Source organism: Aquarana catesbeiana, linkage group LG03 (assembly GCF_042186555.1).
Source record: "Aquarana catesbeiana isolate 2022-GZ linkage group LG03, ASM4218655v1, whole genome shotgun sequence".
In the NCBI taxonomy this organism is placed as follows: Eukaryota; Metazoa; Chordata; class Amphibia; order Anura; family Ranidae; genus Aquarana; species Aquarana catesbeiana.
The window spans coordinates 94351955-94377102 of NC_133326.1; the positions used below are offsets into that span (position 1 = coordinate 94351955).

The 25148-nt window shown below is 39.7% G+C and overlaps 1 protein-coding gene across 2 annotated transcripts in view; it reads right to left on the minus strand.

The window, feature by feature from the left end:
• THSD4 (thrombospondin type 1 domain containing 4) overlaps positions 1 to 25148 on the minus strand; it is a 1111101-nt gene that overhangs the window by 20351 nt on the left and 1065602 nt on the right. For both annotated transcript variants that reach the window (XM_073618833.1, XM_073618835.1), the window contains 2 exons: positions 19744 to 19917; positions 19241 to 19414 (listed from right to left, as the gene is read on the minus strand). In XM_073618833.1, coding sequence (XP_073474934.1) covers positions 19241 to 19414; positions 19744 to 19917 — 348 coding nt within the window. The remainder of the gene's footprint in view (positions 1 to 19240; positions 19415 to 19743; positions 19918 to 25148) is intronic.

A 25148-nucleotide genomic window follows, 5' to 3' on the forward strand; every position in this document is an offset into this window, starting at 1 on the left:
ATTAATTCCCAAAGTATAAAACATGCAGTATTGCCTTTACCCTATGTTATTAGTTGAGTGTAACATGCAAATCTTTGATTGCACACCTGCTAAATTTACCACATGTATTTTCTTGTTCTGATTTTTGTGATGCTCTTCATACAAAAAAAAAAAATCAGCATTAATGCAATTTTATTTCTGTGAACTAGCACTGCCACTACCAGTTAATCCTGCCCCTTTTTGCTAGATTTGGGCTATCCAGCATTCCCCAAGATCTCATTGGAAGGATGAAAACATCAATCCCCCACTCCCCCTGTAGTATGGAAGCCAGGGTAAGGTCAGCACATTTATCAGCTTTTTATCCCTACTGCAGTGTTTTGCCATTTTGGGGGAGGCCTCAGTAGGTAAACAGACCTTGCTTGAAGTGCAAGGTACACTTCAATACAATAAATAACAGATCAAGCATTGGAATCACACTGAAGCTAAAATATATTAAAAATTAGGTTATTAAATACTGTTGTAAGAGTATTAACAGAATACAAGGGACATGCTTTTCCTCTTTTAATTACCAATAGTACACAAAATTAAAACCTTTACTCCCACCCCCTTAATACATTCAACATGAGTGATGTCATCATTGAAATATAATTTTTTTCTGTTGGCTTGAAACTTTCAGTTGCAGTTCCTGCAGTACACTTCTGCAGTCAAGTTAAACTATTAAAATGTACTAAAGTTTTCATTTTAACCGCTTCAGCCCCGGAAGAATTTACCCCCTTCCTGACCAGAGCGTTTATTGTGATTGGGCAAAAAACTGACAATTGTGCGGTTGTGCGATGTTGTGCCCAAACAAAAGTGATGTCCTTTTTTCCCCACAAATAGAGCTTTCTTTTGGTGGTATTTGATCGCCTCTGAGGTTTTTATTTTTTGCGCTATAAACAAAAAAAGGGCAAGAATATTGAAAAAAACACAATATTTTGTACTTTTTGCTATAATAAATATCCACATCTTTTTTTTTAAACAAGCACATTTTTTCTCAGTTTAGGCCAATATGTATTCTTCTACATGTTTTTGGTAAAAAAAAAAAATCGCAATAAGCGTATATTGCTTGGTTTGCGCAAAAGTTATAGCGTCTACGAAATCGGGGATAGATTTATAGTATTTTTATTATTATTTTTTTTTACTAGTAATGGCAGCGATCTGCGATTTTTATTGTGACTGCAGGGGTTAACACTAGGGGGCGATCAAGGGGTTAACTGTGTTCCCTGCTACGTGATTCTAACTGAAGGGGGAGGGACTAACTACAGGAAGTGACAGATCGTGGTTCCTAGCCAATAGGAACACACGATCTGTCACTCCTGTCAGAACAGAACAGGGAAGTGTATGTTTACACGTCCCTGTTCTGTGTCTCCTGGTCATTGCGACCGTCGGCCATGAGCATCGGCAACCCCACTGTGCAGCGGGTGCACGCGTGCCCTGCTATCCAGACCCCGCAAGCCAACATACAGCTACGTGGTTTCACGCAGGGGAGCCAACCTGCCGCAGTATAACTGCGGCGGCTGGTCCGGAAGTGGTTAATGTGATAACACAGAGTTTATTTTGCATATAAAAATAAATGTATCCTAAATCGTTTGCTATAGTCATGTCGAATTGCTAATTTGAAACCAAGTTCAAAATAAACAATATTCGATGGTTCTAGGCCAAAGCCAACAATAAAAGGCTTGCGGGTATGAGTAATTTCCATTTTGTATCTTCTCATAAGGAATAATTACCAAAGATCTATCCACTATCCTAAAATGAGCAATACATTCTTTTTGGGGTGACTTGTCATAGAAATGAGTCTTTCAGATACCCTATAGTTAACATAGGTAATCTGGTTGAAAAAAGACAAAGTTCATCCAAGTCAACCAACAGAGAAAAAAAAACACACACAAATAGAAAACCTTCATTAACGCTATCCAATACCCACAGTTGATGCAGAGGAAGGCAACCCCCCCCCCCCCCAATAAAACATGATCCAATTTGCTACAGAGGGGGGGGGACCTTCCTGATCCCCCCAAGAGGCAATCAGGTATTTCCTGGATTCCCATGTTTTAGGAAGGCTCTGCTGTGTTTTACACTGGTTCCATAGCCATAGATTTTACCCACCTCACCAAAACCTCCCTATTTATATATACACTGTTGTACCACATTAGCCTTCAAATAATGCAAAAAAATTGAAGTTTAAGTTATACTCTTTAATGGCTAATAAGGATGAGCTTGGGCGTGTTCGCACAGCCCACAGGCAGAGCCTGCTAGGAAGTCTCACTGCACTGCACTAATCAGAGACAGTGAGACATTTCCCGATCTCTGCAGCCGCACATCGGGAAAATGTCTCACTACCTGTGATTAGCACAGCGCCGTGCCGACTTCCTGGCGGGCTCTGCATGGGGGCTGCGAGAACACGTCCAAGCTCATCCTTAATGGCTAACATGAGTTATTATGAAAGCAAGCTATTGGGATAACTCCGATCCCTTTTTCACGCTGAAGAAGGGATCTGAGTAATCCTGACAGCTTGCATCCTTGATAACTCAAGTTAGTCAATAAAGGGTGTCACTTAAAGTGATTGTAAACTCTCACCTTGCAAATCAACCCATTCAGTTTAAAATAGAAATGAAATGCAAAACATTTGTGTATAGATATAAAAACATTATAGATTTCTTTTTTCCCTTTTTTTTTTTTTTTTTATAAGTGATCACATTCCATTTGTTCTCAGCTGCATAAGTGAGAGAGGAGGAGGAACAACAGGACACTGAGCGTCCCAGTAAAGGGCTGCATGTGGGGGGGAGGGGTGAGAAACAGAGTGTCGGGACAAGTCTGATCATTGAAAGAGAGCAGTTACAGTTCTCAGCACAGCTTGAGAACTGACCACAGTGTGTTCTCCTGCTTTTTAGTAGGAAATCAGGGGGACTGACAGGAACACCAGGGATTTTACACAAAGGAAGCAATACAAAGAGAACAGGGGACTTTTTCATACAAGTACACGATACAGTAGGAACATATAAAGAATATGAAATGTTGAGTTTACACAGTATATATTTTAAATGCCAAATTTTCTGCCTTATACAGCCGAGAATTTTAATTCAATTGACACATTTCTCAATATTTCATATTCATGCATGGCAACACCTGGGAAAAAAATTATGCATCCAGAAACAGGCAGCATTATTTTAGCAAGGTTGTCCAGTTTTAGGGCAAATTCACACTTCTCCTCCGTGAAATTGCAGAGCAGCCTCTGCGTTGCTGCTGCACTAGGGGTCAGTGTGATGCATGATTCACTGCATTGCACTGCTCCTTTTTTTTTATTGCTTTGTATTAGCTTCATTTGAAATGTACAAAACATACACTTGATTCACCACAGTTTAAGGCAGTGTACTGCACTGCCCACCATTGCAGTGCAACATTTCTGTATTGACAACGCTAGCCAGCATTGCAGTGTGAATGGGACACATAGGAACAAATTGTTTCCTGTGTGTCCCTGCGTCTGTCACCGCATATAGTGTGAATGGGCCCTTAGAACTAAAAGTAGAACTGAAATTAGGTTCCAGTGTGACCCCAAGCATTCCCCTTACCTTATAAAAAAATCTAAAGTCCGCACTTATTATTATTATACAGAATTTATATAGCGCTAAGAGTTTGCACAGCGCTTTACAACATAAAGGCAGATAACACAGTTACAGTACAATTTGGTACAAGAGGAATCAGAGGGCCCTGCTTGTTAGAGATTACAATCTAAGAAGGAGGGTCCAGTGCTACAAAAGGTAATAACTGTGGGAGACAAGCTGATGGAGAAAGTAAAAACACAGTGTATTAGATGGAAGCAGGTTAGGCTTCTTTAAAGACAAGGGTTTTCAGGGATTGTCTAAAGATGGATAGATTATGAGATAGTCAGACAGATTGGGGTAGGGAGCTCCAAAGGATGGGAGAAGTTCAGAAGAAGTCCTGGAGGTGAGCATGGGAGGAGGTGACAGGGCAGCTAGAGAGCAGGAGATCTTGGGAGGACCGAATAGAGTGGTTTGGTTTTTGAGAACAGGTTAGTGATGTAGCTGGGGGCAGGGTTGTGAATGGCTTTGTAAGTTGTTGTTAGTACTTTGAATTTTATTTGTTGGGTGAGCGGAAGCCAGTGGAGGGATTGGCAGAGAGGGGTGGCAGACACTGAGGGGTTGGTAAGGTGGAAGAGTCTGGCAGCAGCATTCATGATGGACTGAAGGGGGGATAGCCTATGTAAAGGTAATCCAATGAGGGAGTTGCAGTAGTCAAGGGAAGATATGACCAGGGAGTGAATTAGAAGTGGTGTGGTGTCATTGGTTAAAAAGGGGTGCATTCTGGAGATGTTGTGGAGGTTGAGGCAGCAAGATTCGGACAGGGATTGAATGTGGGCTTTAAAGCACAGTTCAGGGCCAGGGTTAACCCCACCACCCTGGCTTGTGGGGATGGACTGATAGTTGTAACAAAATCCAACACAAAAGAGAGGCGCTGACCCTTTAAATTATCCTAAAACATATGTGCATATTAGTGCAAAGTTTGTAACCTAAGTCCATGTGTATAAAGAAACACCCATACACTGTGCTCCTTTAAAAATAAAGTGCTAAAAATCTTCAATAAGTTGTGCTCCACTGAATGTGTAAAAAAATATATATGCTCTCACCAAAACTTTTTGGCCAAAAAAGTGGCCATCAAGCAGGGAATAAACAGATCCACTTCTAAAAGGAAAAGGGCCAACTTCCTGATGAAGCATGTATGAGTGAAATGCATTGAAATACGGGCATCATACTAGACTCGTGGAGCTATTCCCCACAGCAAACAAATAGTGGAACATGCTAGCCCTGGGCACAGTAATTAGACATGGCGAGACATAACAGCTGGGAAACTGCACAAGCTGCTTCCTGTGGGGGCACCCGGCAGGTGGGAGGGACCAGGAGCGCCGGCGTGGGACCCCAAGAAGAGGAGGATCCTCTTCAGGTAAGTATAACATGTTTGTTATTAAAAAATAAATGAATAAAAACCAAGGCTTTAATATCGCTTTAACATTCTTTCAAGGACTAGTTACAGGACATATGGTTGAACTACATTGTACATATATCATTCATACATTATTTTCTTATATCACTCAAAGGGACAGTAACTATATATTCATTTTAGTGTTAAATTTACCTATATATCATTCACTCATTATTATTCCTTGTCATTTAAAGGGATAGTAAATATTTATTCACTTTGGCTTTTCACTGACTACATTCATTGTATATGTTAATATTTTTATTTACTTTGTGTTTGAGTGCAGCACTGTTTTTACTATTCCCCATACCTTGCCTTTTGTGCGCAAAATAGTTTTATCAGCATCTAAATGTTCTTCCTGGCCAATAAGAGCAGGGCAGTGTATTTCACCACAAAGGGGCTGGTGGATTGCATATGCTCCCATTGCCATCACTGATTATGGGATCCCCATAGGTCTGAAGATCCATAGGGCTTTACACTACAATCGAATGGGCTCTATATTGAAACCAGAGGACAAAGTGTCTCAATGCTAATCTAGGGTCTGACATGAAGGGGAGGGTGAAGAGAACATGTTAGGCATTGGTGATAAATAATTCTGGTTTCAAGTTAAGTTAAATATGAACGCCAAGAATAAAAAAAGGTACACATTCATTTAAGAATTTGAAATACAACCAGCTTAAGCTTTATTATTATTACTGAAGCTAAGAAGACAGAAATACAAAATAGCTGCAACTGTTGTCATGATTTTAAAGTTGCAGACTCTGGGGCTGACTTCACTAACATGTGAGTCCCTAAACTTGAAAAAAACATGCAACTAGGGAAAAACGCGTTGGTTTCAGGTCAGTGAATATCTGAAAGTCAGAACTGTGGGTTGAACGATAATGAAGCACACACTTTGCAGCAATTAGTTTCTAGTACATAAAATGTATTTTCTCCCATATGCAAAATAACTGCTTTGCTAGACATGATCACTTGGCATATTCATGAGATCAGAATAAAGCCACTCACATCCCTACTAGCCCTCATGCATCTTAAAACACCCTTGATTAAAACAAACTAGAATGTAATAATGTGATACTAAATTTGATTGCCATTGCTGCAAAATACTGCACAATACTAAGTGGTTAAAATGCATGCATGAGCTACCGAAAGTTCTGGCTCAAATACAATAGAATAGATCAGTATAACATTTTCAAAGCATTTTGTTTTTTGTGCCAGATGGATATAGTAATACAACTGTTCATTAGTAGCCACAGTGGAGCCAACTTAGTGGAATCTTGGCTTCAAGAACTCTACTCAGTTAGGTCAAGCCATAGTCCTACCAAGAAGACAGAGTGTACCTTTCATGAATCTGATTCTTTTCTGCATGCACTTCTACCTCTAGCAACAGCATATTTTATACTGGAATAAAAAGAAATCTTGAAGTATAAACAAGGGTTTAGATTTATCTTCTCAGTGTCGCCTTAGGGAAGCTGAGGTCTAGCCAAAATGCGTATTCTTCATCTGTCACCTAAATACTCCTGCTGCCCCTAAGCAAAATAAGCGAAAGCCAAGGTTCCTCTTTTGTTGTTTTCAAATAAGACAATGTCACCCACATTCCAGGCTGAAAATCCAAAAGGTAATATTTTTTTCTCAAGCATTTCTTCCACTTAACAAAACTTTCAGATCTCTTTATTTTGTTAACTCTGGCTCATAAAACTCTTTGACAGTGGTATCTATTAATAAACGCTTTACTTCTTGGTATGGTATATTGTGTTGAACAACCGAATATATTAACTTCCTTATAGGGAGAACCATTTTGTAAAAATTGACATTCATTTGCAAGTTAACTCTCTTCTAGAATACTTCTATTTAGGCTGGAGATACTGTACATGAGTGCATTGTTAGGAAAATAAATGAGTGTGTTAAAGAAATATTTCCACAAAAGATAAATGAACCTGAACTCTGATGCAGCATATAACCCAGCAGAACAGATAAAGCATCTGCATGTACTGTAGATGTGGCACAAAAGAAGCATTCATGTCTTTCTTTGGGTACACAATAGGCTTTTCGGACTTTTAAGCACATAAGAGCCTAAATATTAAAGGCCAAGGTTCAATCCTTTAGTCCATTGATTAAAAAATGCCATTTTACTGTTACCAAAAAAGTGCCGAATATGTAAGGGTATGGCATCTTAGAGTTCAAATATTCTGAAGTGGACATGAAAGATGTTGACTGCAAATAAATATAGTAGCTGAGTATTTTGAATTGATTAGACTGAAAAAAAGCATCTCAGTTGCTCAATTAGCACCATTAGGATGGATTTAGGTACAACTAATTGTGTTTTTTTTCTTTTCTTTAGAGGAAAGGATGACATTTACAGTAACTGGAAGTGAAATCATCAAAAAGTGCCACATAACATTCTGCTATGCAGAGCTTAAAGCCAAACTCCAGCAAAGATGTTATCTTAAAGACCAGCTACAGGCTATTTTTTCTTAATGACCCTCCAGAGAAAAAAAAACACTGTTTAGGCTGCTATACTACTCTTCCATCTGGAACTGTCCCCCACAGCACCTCGTATTCCCAGTCTTTTGGGATGAATGATGCCCAGTTACCCAAACCAAAACATTGAGGTAAGATTATAAGTGCAGGGCTTCATGCCTTCACCCCTGAAAGCAGCACCCTGCAGGCACACCCTAATCAGGAAAAAAAAATGGTTATGATTAAGCACATTTTTAGTGTGTGAAACGCATCAACCATCCAGCCTGTTGGTGTCCTGTAGTGTCAAGGATTTTGGAACTAGGCCACGGCATGCAGCTATTTATTCATTTACCACACCCTAATGACCCTTTGCAGCACAGATTCCCTCTACTGACCTGGTTCCCACCTCCTTCCCCTCGCAGTGCTGCCGGATGACCTTCCCTCCTCTCTCACCGGCTGTTGCTGCGGGGATGTTTTGGGATGAGTATGTCATTTGCTGGCCCCTTCCCTTTCTGAATGAACATCATGAGTGATTGGTAGTGCGTGTTTGAGCTTTGGGGTGCACACCCTAATGCAATAGGCTGCACGCACCCATGATACCCTATACTAACACTGTTATAATACAGAGAGGAGTGCTGATTTCATCATTTTGGCAGTATTCTCTTCATCATCCAGAAGCATCCACTAACAGGAAAAGAAGATGACCCAACACATTATTTCTGTGCATAAGGTTTCCTGGATCAAGGCATTTGAAATTGCATCATCCCCTAATAATTTTAGCTACACAACAGGAAGATCAGTCAGGGGCTGCACTGTATTTTACTTTTGTGAACAGCTGTTAAGGGCCACATCTTTATTTAAACATTTAGAGTTTTTTCCAATAATCATCGGATAACAGTTGCATTTTTGATAATCCAATTTTTTAAATAATTTTTAAATGTGTTCAAGGGCAGACAAGCCTGCTCAACCATGTAACAACTGAAAGCTAGCTGCAATAAAATATATTCACCAGCACAAATACCTAATCTATGTACACAATTGTACAAAAGAAATATGGATTATGTCCAGTTCACAAATAGACAACAAAACTCTAAGGACTAGATAAGGACGTTAACATTTGTAAATACCTACATTATATTTATGAAACACTAACAGATATAGTTTACCTGCCAATTCCATGGAGTACAGTACAGGACACAGTATCTTTAGTCTTACCTTCTGGTAACTGGAGACTGGCAAAGAAAAAGCTGTCGGGACATTTCCCGTAAAAAAGGATTACAGGTGTTGTCAAAAATTCTATTTTCCTAACTGTACAGCACATGACATTGGATCCCTAATCATAACCATGAGCTATCCCAAAGCAGTCCTACTGAGTAGTAAGAAACACAGCAAACACTAATGCCCTGTACACACGCTGAAAATTGGTCTGGGCGGGAAGGTGTCTAAGTGCCTAGTATTGAAGTGGTTAAAGAAGAAAAAAAAAAAAAAAAAAGAGAGAAAACCAAACACATAAAAATCAATGGTAATAAAGATAGCAGCAGAGTTAGTGAGATAAGACAGAGGGAGAGCTATAGAATGCAGGGGGGGGGGGATACTGGTCACAGAGGGGGTCGTAAAACTTTAGCATAATGTGTAAGGAAACCAATATCTAAATTCAGGCCATTATTTTTTGTATCAAAAAGAAGTATCATTCTTACTAATGCCCCGTGCACACGGTCGGATTTTCCGATGGAAAAGGTGCAATCGGAGCTTGTTGTCGGAAATTCCAACCGTGTGTGGGCTCCATCGGACTTTTTCCGTTGGAATTTCCGACACACAAAGTTTGAGAGCAGGATATAAAATTCTCCGACAACAAAATCCGGACGTTTAAATTCTGATCGTGTGTACACAAATCCGACGCACAAAGTGCCACGCATGCTCAGAATAAATTAAGAAACGAAAGATACTGCCCCGTTTATAGTCTCGACGTACGTGTTTTACGTCACCGCGTTCAAAGCGATCGGATTTTCCAACAACTTTGTGCGACCGTGTGTATGCAAGACAAGCTTGAGCCAACATCCATCGGAACAAATCCATGGATTTTGTTGTCCGAATGTCCGATCGTGTGTACAGGGCATAATGGGTCCACATCCCAACAGGTCAAGAAAGGGCTCAAACAAACTAAAAAAGCAGCTTGTAGCACCTATGCCCTAAACTAGCATCAGATGAGTTCTAAACATCCACCTGGTATAAATCAATGTGTGAAAAAAAGACCAAGTGGCAGCCTTCCAAATCTGGGAACTAGATGTCTTATGCTGAAAAGCCAATGGAGCACTAATGGATCTGGTACCCTAACAGGAAAGGGTGGGACCCTTATCCTCCAGGATATATATTGACTTGCCTAATGTAACTATAAATAGTGCAATGAAAGGCAGCAAGCCCACTATGGAAACCTGCAAAAATGACAAAGAGGGAAACCATGGATGACAGAAAAATAGACTCTGACAGTGCATACCATATCAAGACAGTGGAGTGAAATCACCATGGGATGTTTTAGAGCAAGACAAAAAGGAAGACTAAACAATGTCCTTGATGAGGTAGAAGGAGGAAACCACCTTAAGAGTTTAACCTCAAGACTACCTTGTCCATGTGCAACAATGGGATAAGCTCTTTACAGGATAGGGCCACTAATTCAGAGATCCTGCCTCACACAACCACCTTGTGAGTGAGGGCAGACATGGGAATAACCCAATAGGTTTGGAAGAGTGACCTTCAAAGGGCCAAGAGAACCAGGTTAAGATCCAAATGAGTCTCACAGGGCGTGTGCAATATGCACAAAACCCCACGCAAAGACTTTAACTAAGGAATGAGAGGCCAGCAGTCTCTGAAACAGAATGGACAGGGCCCAGATTCTCCCCTTTAGAGTACTCCAGGCCAGATTTTGATACAGAGTAGACTGGATAGAAAGGACAGGATGTGTCCTATGGTGTACTTTCAAGGATGGAATTTCCTAGCCTTGCAATGCACAAGCAGGCACTCTAGGTTCAACAGTAGACTTAGCAAGAAGTTGATTTTCTAGCCTTCAGGAGGGTAAGCCTGACCGTATCAGATAGTCCCCTTTAGCATGCAACATAAATTAAAGGCATGTTTTTTTATCTGATAAAAGGCAGGACCTGACATTTTATGTTAATTAGAAGTAAGTAGCTCATTGCTGTGAGAGTTTGTCAATTGGTAGTTTGTGCAAATATGCAAACAGTATATTTAACACTTTGGATGTGCAAATAAATCATCCAAATGATAAAGTGCTAGGTGCAAAAAACCATTAATGAATATACATACATTTCATAAATGTGAAACCACTAAATAGTCCATAAATGTGAATTAGTAATAACCTGTGAGGGGGAAAAAGCAAAAAAAAAAAAACAGTCCAAAAAAAGTGGAATTAGATCACAGAAAACTAAATAAAATTCAATGATGAAATTGAAAGTATAGTCAACATCTGAAGGATTGGCCACCATCCAGTAAGAAATCACCACAGATTGTGCATCCACCACCAATAAAAAAGATTGGGCACTCTTCCCGGACTATGTGGACCCAATTCTAGCAGCACGGAGTCAAACAGGCACAGAACTGGGAACGTGGTCACTCTCAGGAAACAGCAAATTCACCACTCCACCATTCATTAAAGAAAGAGGCCGCCACATAGTGTAAAACTAGGGGTTTATTGTAAAACATAGAACACTTACATCAATGATGATATAAACAGGCAAGATAAGATATGTGATCACAGGTATATCCAAAAAGCGCAGTAACATGGAGCTAGTTCAGTCTACCCAGAGTGAACTAGCTCCGCGTTACTGTGCTTTTTGGATATACCTGTGATCACATATCTTATCTTGCCTGTATATATCATCATTGATATAAGTGGACTGAACTAGCGCCACGTTTCTGTGCTTTTTGGATTGTGACCACATATCTTATCTTGCCTGATTATATCATCATTGATGTAAGTGTTCTACCTTTTACAATAAACCCCTAGTTTATGGTTTTACACTATGTGGCGGCCTCTTTCTTTTATGAATGGTGGAGTCCAGGATTGTGTCTGGTAACAAGGTGTAACGGAAGCTGAACTCATATGCTGTTTCCTGAGAGTGACCACGTTCTCAGTTCCATGCCTGTTTGACTTCATGCCACTGGCATTGGGTCCACAGAGTCCGGTAAGTGTACCCAATCTTTTTTATCGGTGGATGCACAATCTATGGTGATTTCTTACTGGATGGTGGCCAATTCTTCAGATGTCGACTATACCTTCAATTTCATCATTGAATTTTATTCCGTTTTCTGGGATCTAATTTCACTTTTTGGACTGTTTTTTTTGCTTTTTTCCTCACGGGTTATTACAAATTCACAATGTCATTCACATTTATGGACTTTTTAGTGTTTTCACATTTATGAATTGAATATATATTTATTAATTGTTTTTTGCACCTAGCACTTTATCATTTGGATGATTTATTTACACATTCAAGGTGTTACATATACTGTCTGCATATTTGCACAATTTTTTCAGTTTACACATATAATATGGATTAGTGCTACACTTGAATATTCTTATTATCTTCTCAATTTGTCTGATTGCAGTGTTTGCAGCTTTTCTTAATTTATTGAGTAGCGCAGTGTTTGTTTTGAAATTTAAATTGGTAGTCTGTGCCTATTGACTTGAAAGATGTATTCATGTTAAAAGTGCTTACATCAAGTACGTTTGTGAGTACAAAATATCAAATTTACAAAATATGTCAAGGATTTTCCACAATGCCAGTGTGCTCTCTGTTCAGGCAGGAGTACAGTTCAAACAGTTTGAAGTTTGAAGGGAGCTGCAAGGTTGTAAATAGTATTCTGTATTGATCAGTTACACAGGCTGCTTTCACACTGGAGCGGGCGGGTGTTGACGGTAAAACGGCGCTAGTTTTAGCGGCGCTTTACTGTCACTTTTCGCATCGCTATTCGGCCGCTAGCAGGATGCTTTTAACCTCCGCTAGCGGCCGATGAAGGGGTTAAATGCCCCATGTAGCGCCACTGCCGAAGCGCTTTGCAGGCACTTCAGCAGCAGTGCCCGTTCATTTCAATGGGCAGAAGCGGTGGAGGAGTGGTGTATAGCTCCAAAGATGCTGCTTGCAGGACTTTTTTAAACGTCCTGCCAGCGCATCACTTTACAGGCTCTATTTTTAGCCTGAAAGCGCCTGAAAAACGCTCCAGTGTGAAAGGGGTCTAAGAGACAATCTAAGTGGATTTTTGCACATGTGGATTAGTGGAGTCAACAGTTTATATCCTTTTTTACACTTGAGTGCTGACAGTTGATTCTGAACACCAGTGGACTCAAATCTGGTGTCCGTCACTTGTGGCAAAGGACTTGGAACAAAATCAGGTGGAGAGTCTATTCCCTCAGGTCTAGATACTGATGACTTGATCAGATATTATTGAGGGCAGAGGAGAGATCTGGGGTCTAATAGACCCCATAACTCTCAGTAGAGAGTACCTGTCACTGACTGCCCATGCTATCAAAAGGGATGTTCTTAGCTATTAAGTTGATTAAAATAAAAACTAAAGTGAGGTTAAAAAAAAAGTAAATGTAAATTAACTAAATACTAGAATTTAAAAAATATATACCCAATGTGTCTCTGTTTCCCTGTGCTCATGTACAAATGTGACACATATGTAGGTCCTGCACACATATTTAAACTGTAATAGCATCAGAAATGTGAGGTACATGAGGTATGGCCACGAACATCAGAGCAAGAGCAATAATTTTAGTGCCAGACCTCCTGTTTAACTCTAAACTGGTAACCGGTAAAAGCTTTGAAAGCATTACCTATGGAGATCTTTAGGTACTGTAGTATGTTGCCATTTAATGAGCTAATGTGCAACATGTTAGATATCTATTTACTTGGAATAACATCATCATTTATATTTTACCAAAAACGTGGTATTATATGTGTCTGTATGCAGTAAAATTCATTGACATATATTTTTTTCAGGAAAATTTATGTTTAAACATTGTTTGCGCACATCTTGTGCGCCATAAAAAATTGTAAAAACCAAAATTGTATTCTCCAGGCCAGGTCTCTGCTTTCAAAAAATATATATTGCTTTGGGGTTCTAAGTAATTTTCTAGCAATAAAATGCAAATTTTAACATGTAAGTCAGAAATATCAGGATTGGCCCAGTCTTGAAGTGGTTAAGGCAAGAGATGGCTGGGTTCATGATAGGGACAGCTCGCTTCTTAAGGAACCCCTCCTCAAGAGGGTATTTCTGGGCAAAGTGCTTAGAAGGGGGACACATTTTCCCATGGTGAGTCTCTGTACAAAAATTAGCTCTAGGAACGAACGCACAAAGAAGTACTTCGAAGGTTTGGGCATTTCAAGGGAACCCAGGCTGAGAGATTTCAACTGATAAACACTCTTCCTGATTTGTGTTCTCCAAGGCAGGGGAGGGATTGTCTTATTCCACCTCTGCAGGAAGCATGGCAACTATGAGTGCAGACAATGAAAAACAAGAGAAGGGCACACCGACCTAGTGCAATTCCATGAAAACTTTTATTAAAATGTAAAAAGTCAATGTGCCAGAAACTTTTAGCAGCTGGAACACAGGTAGCATCCTCGGTTGCTAGGCTATTCACATGCAGGAGCAATGCCAATCCAGTCTTCAAGATTGAAAAGAAAATGGCACGTCCAAATGCAGTAAACTTGATGAAACCAAGTAGTTCAGGGGAAATGCACAGAAGTTTCTGAATAGCAAAAACGGTGTCACATTTTAAAAAAAGAAGTGCAATTGGCCTCCTACCTAAGGCTACAACATCATTTAAAGTGCCATAGCAGTCACTCCACTAGACCCTAGGGGATTGGAGTACAGCACACTTGACCCAGGTAAGGGCTGCTAGCCCAGTCTCACCACAGTAGATTGACTTCTTCCTGGAGCAGGGTATTAGGGACAAGCCCCATCCTGGCTTTACCTTGCTCAGTGGACATACCCCTGAAGAGATCTTTAGGCACAAGGGTTCATAGGCTGATGGACCAAGGCCCTGGACCTGTACAGCATCCAGTGGCTAAATCAATGTGAAGCAACATGTGCCAGTGTAAGCTCCTATGCAGGATCCAATGTCCCATGCAACATTTCAAGTTAACCCTTTCTTCCAGGCAGGTTTGGGGTTCAGTCCCCCAATGGCTCAGTAGAGTCAACCGTTTCACAGAGCTGTATGAGCAAAATGCTTTGGATATGGAACAGCTAGAGCTTGATAGAAGAATCTTAAAGAAAAAAATTATTAAAAAATAAGTTTTTCCCAGTAAAGAAAAAACATCCAGCACCTAAAGACACTAACAAAAACTGAGGCTTTCTGGGAGTGAGAAGAGTTATATAGGGAATGTCCCTGCAGATTTTTTTGCCAATGTCCAATCACCCGAAGGTAGCTACATATAACCCATAGTTAAGATTACATATCCTGTGTCCTGCATGATTAAGAAAATATTTTTTGAGGTTATGGATTTATATCTTCTGGTTAGCATGTCAACGTAAATACATGACTGAACTGCCACTATCAAAGGTTTGTAATTCTATTTAGAGTTGTAATCCAGTCATCCCTGTCAGAAAGTACAGCCAGGTTGTCTCAACTTTTTTCTACTGCAGTTAAACTTAGTAGTTAAAAGAGGAACTGCAGTCTGCTCACATAATTTGTAATAAAAATATCTTTGCCATTCTGAAGCTTCCCTCCAACAACTTTGCATACTATTTTATATACACTGTGATTCTGTACTTGCCAAATATGCTGCAGAAGTCTCCTTCCACTGAGTCTGGCTGCAACCATTTTAACTGTGGGCAGCTGAAGCTGCTGCCTGTTCACTTCCTGGATTTACACAGACACACAGAGGTACACCTCCAGCTCTACAGCTCTCATTGGCCCTCTTATGACTCACCCCCTCCCTTCCTGGCAAACTCTGAGGAGAGTGGGAGAGAGAGCTGTGACAAGACAAGAAACAGGAAGTGAGCTGTATAAGGTATTTACTGACAGAGTAATCAAAAGTTAAAACAACAAGGGCAGAAGATTTAATAGATGGAAAGATGAAAAAATGAATGAAGGTCCGCTTTAAGTCACTGCTTGCACATTGAAGATACATTCTACAATTATGAGTTTATTGCTCTAGTCTATCCTTCTGCCAGCAAGTCCCTGATGTTAGATTGGCAGTGCTATGCAATGAAGTAGAATCTTACTGTTTCAAAATGCTGGCCCTCTCTCTCCAAGTTTGAGTCATACTGAACAGTTGATACAGGAAGCTTATATAAAGGCAACTTTACACATACCTATACTAGCTTATAATACAGTAGTATAATTAAATAAAGTTTTGGTGACAAGATCCACATTTTCACAGTCAGCTATGCTGGTGTATGCCCATGAATTGTAATACTGCAGATTGTTTTTCAAAGCTTAAAGTAATACTGTCACAACTCCAAACTGAGTATATTATGAATATTGATAAGTAGAGGCCAAAGCTAGCCAAAGACCAGAGCCTTTTTTGCAATTTGGCACTGCGCCATTTTAACTGACAATTGCGTGGTCGTGCAACGTGGCTCCCAAACAAAATTGACGTCCTTTTTTTTCCCACAAATAGAGCTTTCTTTTGGTGGTATTTGATCACCTCTGTGGTTTTTATTTTTTGCGCTATAAACAAAAAAATAGCGACAATTTTGAAAAAAACAATTTTTTTTTACTTTTTGCTATAATAAATATCCCCAAAAAAAATTTTTCCCATCAGTCTAGGCCGATACGTATTCTTCAACATATTTTTGTTAAAAAAAAATCACAATAAGCGTTTGTTTATTGATTGGTTTGCACAAAAGTTATAGCGTCTACAAAATATGGGATAGTTTAAATGCATTTTTATTGATATTTTTTTTTTACTAGTAATGGCGGCGATCAGCGATTTTTATCGTGACTGCGACATTATGGCGGATACGTCGGACAATTTTGGGGTGATTTTGGGACCATTCACTTTTATACAATGATCAGTGCAATTAAAAATGCATTGATTACTGTGTAAATGTGACTGGCAGTGAAGGGGTTAACCACTAGGTGGGGCTGTAGGGGTTAGGTGTGTCCTAGGGAGTGATTCTAACTGTGGGGAGGAGGGGCTGTGTGTGACAATACACTGATCACCGCTCCCGATTACAGGGAGCTGTGATCAGTGAGAGTGTCACTAGGCAGAACGGGAGATGCTTGTTTAAGTATCCTCTGTGACGGAGCTCCCAGCGGCACGCGCCCGCAAGCCGCCTCTTAAAGGGCAACGTACAGGTACATTAATCTGCCTGTATGTGCCCTTCTGCCGCATCTGCGTGAGGCGGTCAGGAAGCGGTTAAAGTGTAAGTTCACCTTTGCAAAAAATCTGTAAGGTGACCTTACACTGGAGCCCCTCCCCATCGCACCTGGTCCCACTGACCTGGAAGCAATCGCCCGTTCTGACAGATCGTATAGCCGCTTTACCAGTCCGGGGATTTGAAATCCCTGCAGCTTTCTCTCCTCTTCACCTGCTGTGATAGGATGGGCTACGTGATCGCTCGTGACACACCGAGAACCGGGATCTGTGTGTGTAAACACACAGATCCCTGTTCTCTGAGGTCAGAAGAGACTGATCGTGTGTTCATACAAAGTATGAACAGCGATCTGTCATCTCCCCTAGACGGTCCCATCCCCCCTTCAGTTATAACACAGAGAGGGAACACAGTTAACCCCTTGATCGCCCCCAATGTGACGGCGCCGACCAATTAAAATGCCTCCTATACGTACCTTTACGAGGTACGTTTAGGAGACTGAGACACAGGGGATTGCTAATCCCCAGACTGGTGAAGCGGCAACCCGATGTGTCAGTGTAGGTAATCGCTGGACTCCAGGTCATCGGGAATGGGGGGGATGTGTAAGTTCACAAAACAGATTTTTCTGTAAAGGTGAACTTACCCTTTAAACTGACCCTATTACCAAAGTAATTATTTGCAAGTGAAAGCACAGAAAAATAATTTATTTGAAATGCCCACTTGCAGTGTTTTTCCTTTCCATAATCAATTTTTAAATACCTTGCAACGCATCTCTGAGTTTGCTATGGAATTGATACTCTAGAAAGGGTCCATCCCCTAAACAGACCCCTTCCTTTTTGCTGCACACTGTACGTGTTGGCCCATCTCCTCAACCCATTCCTTTAATTACCAAATAACCTTTCATGTATCTCCTGGGAGAGGTGATAAAGGGAAAAACTATAGAGTGACAACTCTGAGTCTGCTGGGGTTGATGATATTATATTGAGATGACAGCACCCAGCAGAAGTTTCAGGGCTTTTGGACATCTACACAAGTTGGTCTTTTACACGTAAATGACATGCCTAAAATATGTTAAATGCCCATATAATGAGGATTATTAATGAAACAAATGATCTGGCACCAGGGTCTCTCTGAGCATTTTTCATCATTTGCTCAGTTTCAATTGCCCAAGTTTGCAACAGACTTACTTTAACCACTTGCCGACCAGCAGCCACAGTCTTGCTGCGGTAGAATGGCACGGCTGGGCATAACGACATTATGTAACGTCGCTTCTCCCTGTGGCACTAGGGGCGCACGCACGCACCCGCTGCTTACTCCTGGAGCCGATGCGATGACCGCCGTGCTCCCATGATCACTCATGACACACCGAGAACCGGGATCTGTGTGCATAAACACACAGATCCCTGTTCACTGAGGGGAGAAGAGACTGATCGTGTGTTCATACAAACTATGAACAGCAATCTGTCATCTCCCCTAGACAGTCCCATCCCCCCTTCACTTAGAACACGGAGAGGGAACACAGTTAACCCCTTGATCGCCCCCTAGTGTTAACCCCTTCCCTGTCAGTGACATTTTTACAGTAATCAGTGCATTTTTATAGCACTGATCGCTGTATAAATGCCAAAGGTCCCAAAAATGTGTCAAAAGTGTCCGATGTGTCCGCCATAATGTCGCAGTCCCGATAAAAATCGCAGATCGCCGCCATTACTAGTAAACAAATAATAATAATAAAAATGCTATAAATCGATCCCCTATTTTGTAAACGATATAACTTTTGCACAAACCAATCAATATACACTTATTGCAATTTTAATTATCAAAAATATGTAGAAGAATACATATCAGCCTAAACTGAGAAAAAAATTAGCTTTTTTTAAAATAAAATGGGGATATTTATTATAGCAAAAAGTATAAAATTTGTGTTTTTTTTTTCAAAATTGTTGTTTTTTTTTGTCTATAGCGCAAAAAATAAAAGCTGCAGAGATGATCAAATACCACCAAAAGAAAGCTCTATTTGTGGGGAAAAAAGGACATAAATTTTGTTTGGGCGCAGCGCCACATGACTGCGCACTTGTCAGTTAAAACAACGCAGTACCGAAACGCAAAAAATGGCCTGGTCATTCAGAAGCCAAATCTTCCGGGCCTGAAGCTGTTAAAGTAGATGAAGGTTTAGGTATTTTTTTTTAGTCTATATTTATTAATTCAATTTTATGGCTGATTTTACAATCTCATTTTTATTCTAAATAAACAAATAAACAGGGATATCAAAGCCCAGGCAGCAGCAGTTTTAGAATAAGATTTTTTTTTTATTCTTACAGGGACTTAAGGCTGTGCATTTCACTTGAGACAGTAAATACAAAGCCAGCTATAGGAGTGCATTCTTTGCTTTCAGTCAGACAGGAACTCAGCTGTGTACCGTAAAAAGATTTACCTGACTCCAGGCTCCTGTAAACCACTCAACCTTGCCCTCGCATGGCCCGTTATCACAGGTCGTAGTTTCTGCTGGTCTGTTGTTTCCGCATCCTTCTAGCGGCAAACTGCTGATGTGGTTGGACATGCAGACTACTGACCGAGTCCTCACTCCTTCCCCACACTCTGCTGAGCACTGAAATGCAAAGAGGAAGCAATTATTTTGACCACCAGCATTTGTCTATAGGGAGCAGTAAAGCACATGCTGTTTAGCAGGACAGAGAATGAGTAATGAGCGAATAAGTATTGACCGAAAGACTTGTGCAAAGCATTCAAAAGTAGTGGTTACATTATACATTGCCCATTAAAGAAAGTTTCTAGATTCCAGAAAGTTTGTAGTTTAAATGACACCCTTTATTGGCTAACAAGGAAAATATGACAAAGAGAAATATATAATTTGAAGAAGAATGCATGCAATAATAAAAAAGTATTGTATGATAAATTTCTTTACCAGACATGTCTTACCCTATCACTCCATTCTGTAAGGAACCAACTTTTGGCACATGGACCCATGTCACAATTTTCAATGTCATTTGGCCGTAGCTTCATATTACATTCTTCATCGTCAACAACATCTCCAATGTTACTGACACATTTTACGTCACGTGTTTTCTGTCCCACTCCACATGGCACAGAACACTGCCAACAAAAAATAAAATGTAGTTGTATATTGATTTGTATGTGCATAAATAATACTCCCAAAAGGAAGCCTTGGATGGTTAAACAGTCAAACACATAAAGCTTGTTGTTAAAGGAAATATTCAACCTTTGGGAACATGTTGCATGTTCCACTCGTTTTTAGGGTGGAACTTGTAACATGTTCTCAGTCCTGCAGCCGCTGCCTACTAAGCTACATCTAATGACAGCAAGCAGGGGATCTTCTCCCCATGCTTGCTGTCACTATTTAAAAAAGAGTTCTGTGAATGGGAAATTACAAGTAGAGACAGCCTTTGTGACTGTCATTTCAATCAATAACTGGTTATTCATTGTAAATGTAGTTTCAATGAAAAACCAGGGCACTGTTGAGCACTCTGGTAGTTCATTGTCTCTTCCTGTCATTGTGTATCTACCTGTCCATATGAGGTACGAGCAGACAGATACACTGACAAGTCTGCAGGGGTTATTTATTTTAAAAGGTGAATTTATCCTTTAAGTACATACACTGTACTGACTAGTACTATAGTACCCTAGAACACTGTTTAAGGTATATCTCACTCCTTCAGATGTTCTGGACTATTTTTTTATCCATAGTGTAAGCATGTATACATATGCCTTTGCATTTGAAAATGTTTAAAAGGAGATACAGTAATAGCTCGGTACCTCGGATTGCGAGTAACGCGGTTAACGAGCATTTCGCAATACAAGCTATTATTTTTTTTAAATCCTGGCTCGGTTTGCGAGCATTGTCTCGCAAAATGAGCAGAATTCAAGCCTCTGCGGTGTTCAGTACCACATTTGGCCAGAGGTGCGAGGGCGCCGGTGAAACTCGGAGCTGCTCGGATACACTCTGTTCCCAAGTGTTTCTGAACCTTTTTGAGTGTTTCTGAGTGCACCTGAGCAGTTTCCGAGTGTTTACGGTGCCCCCCCCACATCTGGCCACATGCGGTACTGCATACAATAGAAGTCATTGTGGAACGAATTATCTGAGTTTCCTTTGACTTCTATCGGAAAACTCGCTTTGATATACAAGTGCTTTGGATTACAAGCATTCTTCTGGAACTAATTATGCTCGAAATCCAAGGTACCACTGTAATGGGAATGAACAGTGTTTTGCACATATTTTCGTTCTATGTTTAACACTAAAAAAGTAAAGAAATAAAAATCAGGTGAATATATGAAATATTGCATATGAATAATAGGTAGTCTTTTATCCAGCCAGTAGGTGGAGCTCTTGACTTTTTTTCACATCATTAGCATTATTACTTTTCATCTATGCTGAAAGAGTCACTAATCCTTAGTTAACCCATAAAGTTTCAGAATCAGTTTGTCATGTATTAAAGTGTTACTAAACCCACAACAGTAAAATCAGTCTGTATGTGCATTAACGCATGCTTGTTATACTCAAGCAAGTATAAGGGGTTAATCCTGCACATTGTGTAAAAAGCCTGTTTGATACTGTCTTATGTGATCCTCCCCTTCTTCCACTGTCCCCAATCCATATCCAGATGATAGAACAGAGCCCTGGGGGCACTCTTCACATGCTCAGTTTGGTGAGTATTGCTAGAGAGTTGTTGTTTATTTGGGAGGGAGCATGTGGTTAGCACAGGGTCAATAAGCACTGTCCAGACAGAGGGTCAGGGGTCCTGCAGCCTCACAGGACAATCAGAGTAGAATGAAAACTTCTCCTACAAGCTTTAACCACACACAATTCCTATATACTGCTGATGAGAAAAGGTATTTAGTAGTTTATATTTACTAAAATGTTTGCATTCCCATGTTCTGTGTACTGTGGGAGACCAGATATAGTGAATGCAGGGTCCTGGGTTTAGTAACACTTTAAATGTTTATTTGTAAAACAAATATCACACATTGTGGAAAAAAAAAACTGATAAAAACATTTAATGGTTAAAAGAAAAAATAAATAAAATCAAAACCCTTATAGTTTCCATACAATGGATAACAATCATACAAAACGCAGTCAGGTGTGTAGGCGGCTGAGTGTCCTTTGAGAGAGCTAAGATTAACAGAAATACAACATAATCTTCTGATTTACTCTAGGCTATTATTATTAATGACTTGAGTTGATGTCGAGCTATATCTATGTCAGAGGTTTAAAGATCCTCCATAACAATATACAGTATAGTATGAATAAGACTAATGGCAGGTACTTTCTATCTCTAACACATAAACATTATGCATTTTCCCTTGGCAGATAAAACACATGTATTTGTAAAAGTTTGCTTAGCCTAATGTTACAGCCTAGGGAAATGTGTTTTTCTAGAGATCCACAAATAAGTCTTTGAATAAACACACATTAGAATGGAAACTACAAGTGAGTATGGTAGAAATATATATATGAACAGATATATGACATTGCAGAGTCTTCCAAATAGTAAATTATGGCTAAGAATTGTAAAATGTCTTGCATTCCTTGATATATATATATATATATATATATATATATATATATATATAGACATTTTACAATTCTTAGCCATAATTTACTATTTGGAAGACTCTGCAATGTCATATATCTGTTCATAGAATCATTACTGAATTAACAAACATTAAAAATAAAGACATACTAAGCCCCCGTTCGCACCGGTGCGACTTGTCATGCAATTTAACAGTTCAAAATCGCATGCCACCCCATTCCTGGCAATGGAACCGTTTATGTCTCTGCAACTTATGTTGCAGCGATTGCTGCAACATAGTATGAAATAGGTTCCTGCACTACTTTTATATCAATTACTTTGCAACTTGCATAGACTTCTGTTAAGTTAAGTCACAAGCCGGCAGTGCAAATCGCACTGATGTGCGGCTTTGAAATTGCTCTGAAGTAGTGCGATTTCAAAGCCGCAGCTGTGTGAGCCTGGGCTAAAACTATTTTGATATTGCATTGTAAAGTTCAGTTAAAAAAAAAACACACAAATTATAGGAAAACTACCAGTGGATGCAAACTGTTAACAGCCATACCATGATTGGCATCATTCATGTTGGCACTGTCATGTAGGCTGTGCCTGCTTTCTACTACAGTGGATACAAAAGATGTTGCATGGCTATTAGCATTGTTAATGCTTATTGACAAGCCTGCAGCTTGTCAATGAGCACCTGGCAACACTTAAGCCTTGTACACAGGATCGGATTTTCCAACGGGAATTGTGTGATGACAGGCGCTCCTTCAGACAATTGTTGGCCAACTTTCCGTGGACAAATGTTGGATGGCAGGTTTATAAATTTTCCGCGGACAAATGTCTGTTGTAGAATTTTCCAAGTGTGTGTACACAAGTCCGCCGGACAAAAGTCCAAAGTACAAACACGCATGCTCGGAAGCAAGGAGGAGCCAGAAGCAGTCGGTCTTGTAAACTAGCGTTCGTAATGGAGAATTAACATTCGTGATCCAGCAAATTATGAAATCTAGAAATGCGCACAATTCTCTTCTTCTTTAATGGGATAATAATGAAGCTGCTTTGCTGGTGATACTGATGGAGTTTTGCCAAACGTATTTTCAAAGGCTTTTTTTTCTAGTGATATCAAGAATAATATTATTATGCTTGTTTTTTGTTTTTTTTTGGGCAAGTTACCACAACACCATTATCCCGTAGTTTTTAAGATAAAAGATACAACTATGTTGGTTTCCCTTGTTAATTTTACATTGTATTTTTTAAAATGTAACTGCCTACTCCCAAACTGTCATTTGAAGTAAAACACATAGCCAAGTATTATTCTACACAATTTTTTTTTATTGTGCATTAAAAAAGAAAACAAATAAAATTAGACATGCTATCTGCCAATAGAACTTAACCAAAAAGTGCATTCTATGCATCCAAAAATATAGAAAATATACCAAATCAAATTATTCAACCAAAAAATAAAATAAAAGCCTCATGCATGTGTCCTGCTTCTTAATATAAGGGGTCAACAATGCCAAGAGTTGGTGAAAGCAGGGGTCCGTCATCCGGAGATAATTCCGAAAATCATCTGGATTATTCTCCTGGAGCTCCCGCAGCTAAGGCATATGACATAATTGGTCACAATTAATAAAGCAACCAATTTTTGGTCCAAGAAATCCTCCTCCTCCTGCTCCTGGACTGGACTTGGGTCAAAGCAATAACTCCAAGGCCAATAATAAATAACACATTATCTCCTCCGATTCTGAAACATGGCTGGTTGACGAACAGCCTTTCAGAAACAAACTGAAAAGCGCAAAATGAAAAGCACAAAATGAAGAGCTCGAATCAACACTCACCAAACTTCTACTAACATGAAATTAGCAGAAGGAGCCCAAAGGGTGGCGCATGACAATTGAACTTCCTGTTTGTAGTCTCGTAGTACGTCTAATATGTCACTACGTTCGTGTTTGTTTGCCAACAATTCCTTGCCATTTGTATGCCAGTTCCTGGCCAATGCCCTTAGGACAAAAGTCTGACGTTTTGTCTGTGGAAAATCCGATCGTGTGTACGAGGCTTTAGTATTATTCATATGCAATATTTTATATATTAACCTGTTTTTTTTTTTTTTACTTTTTTAGTGTTAAACAAAGAACGAAAAGATGTGCAAAACACTTTTCATTCCCATTATCTCCTTCCAAACATTTTCAATGCAAAAGCATATGTATACATGCATACACTATGGATAAACAAATAGTCCAGAACATTTGAAGGCGTGAGATATACCTTAAACAGTTTTCTAGGCTACTATAGTACTAGTCAGGACAGTGTATGTACTTAAAGAATAAGTTCACCTTTAAAAATAAATAAATTACCATCTTTGTGCAGGTAAAAAAAAATGTGCATTTATTATTATTATTATTTAGTGATTTCGGGATAGGTAACACTGCCTACGATGCTGAATCTATTCTACTGTTGCTCCGTGCAATGACTGATATTCAGCACATAGCTTAGCTTCACGACCACTTTACTACCACATGTATTTTAAAATGGCAGGTTGGTGGACATGTATTTCTTGTGTGCCATTTTTAAACAGCACTTCTAGAAAAACACACTTAGGCAGCCAGTGCATCCATGAATGCCAGTGATCTGAGCCTCTATACATTTGTGAATAGGCTGAATGTTTGTAAACACAGGAAGAAAGGTAGGAGAGTGGATCATGGCAGATCAAAGGTGAAGATAGCTGGGAGTTTTAAACCCAAGAGAAAACATTCGTTATATTGCAACTTACCAATTTGTAGATGTGATGGCTGCATTTGT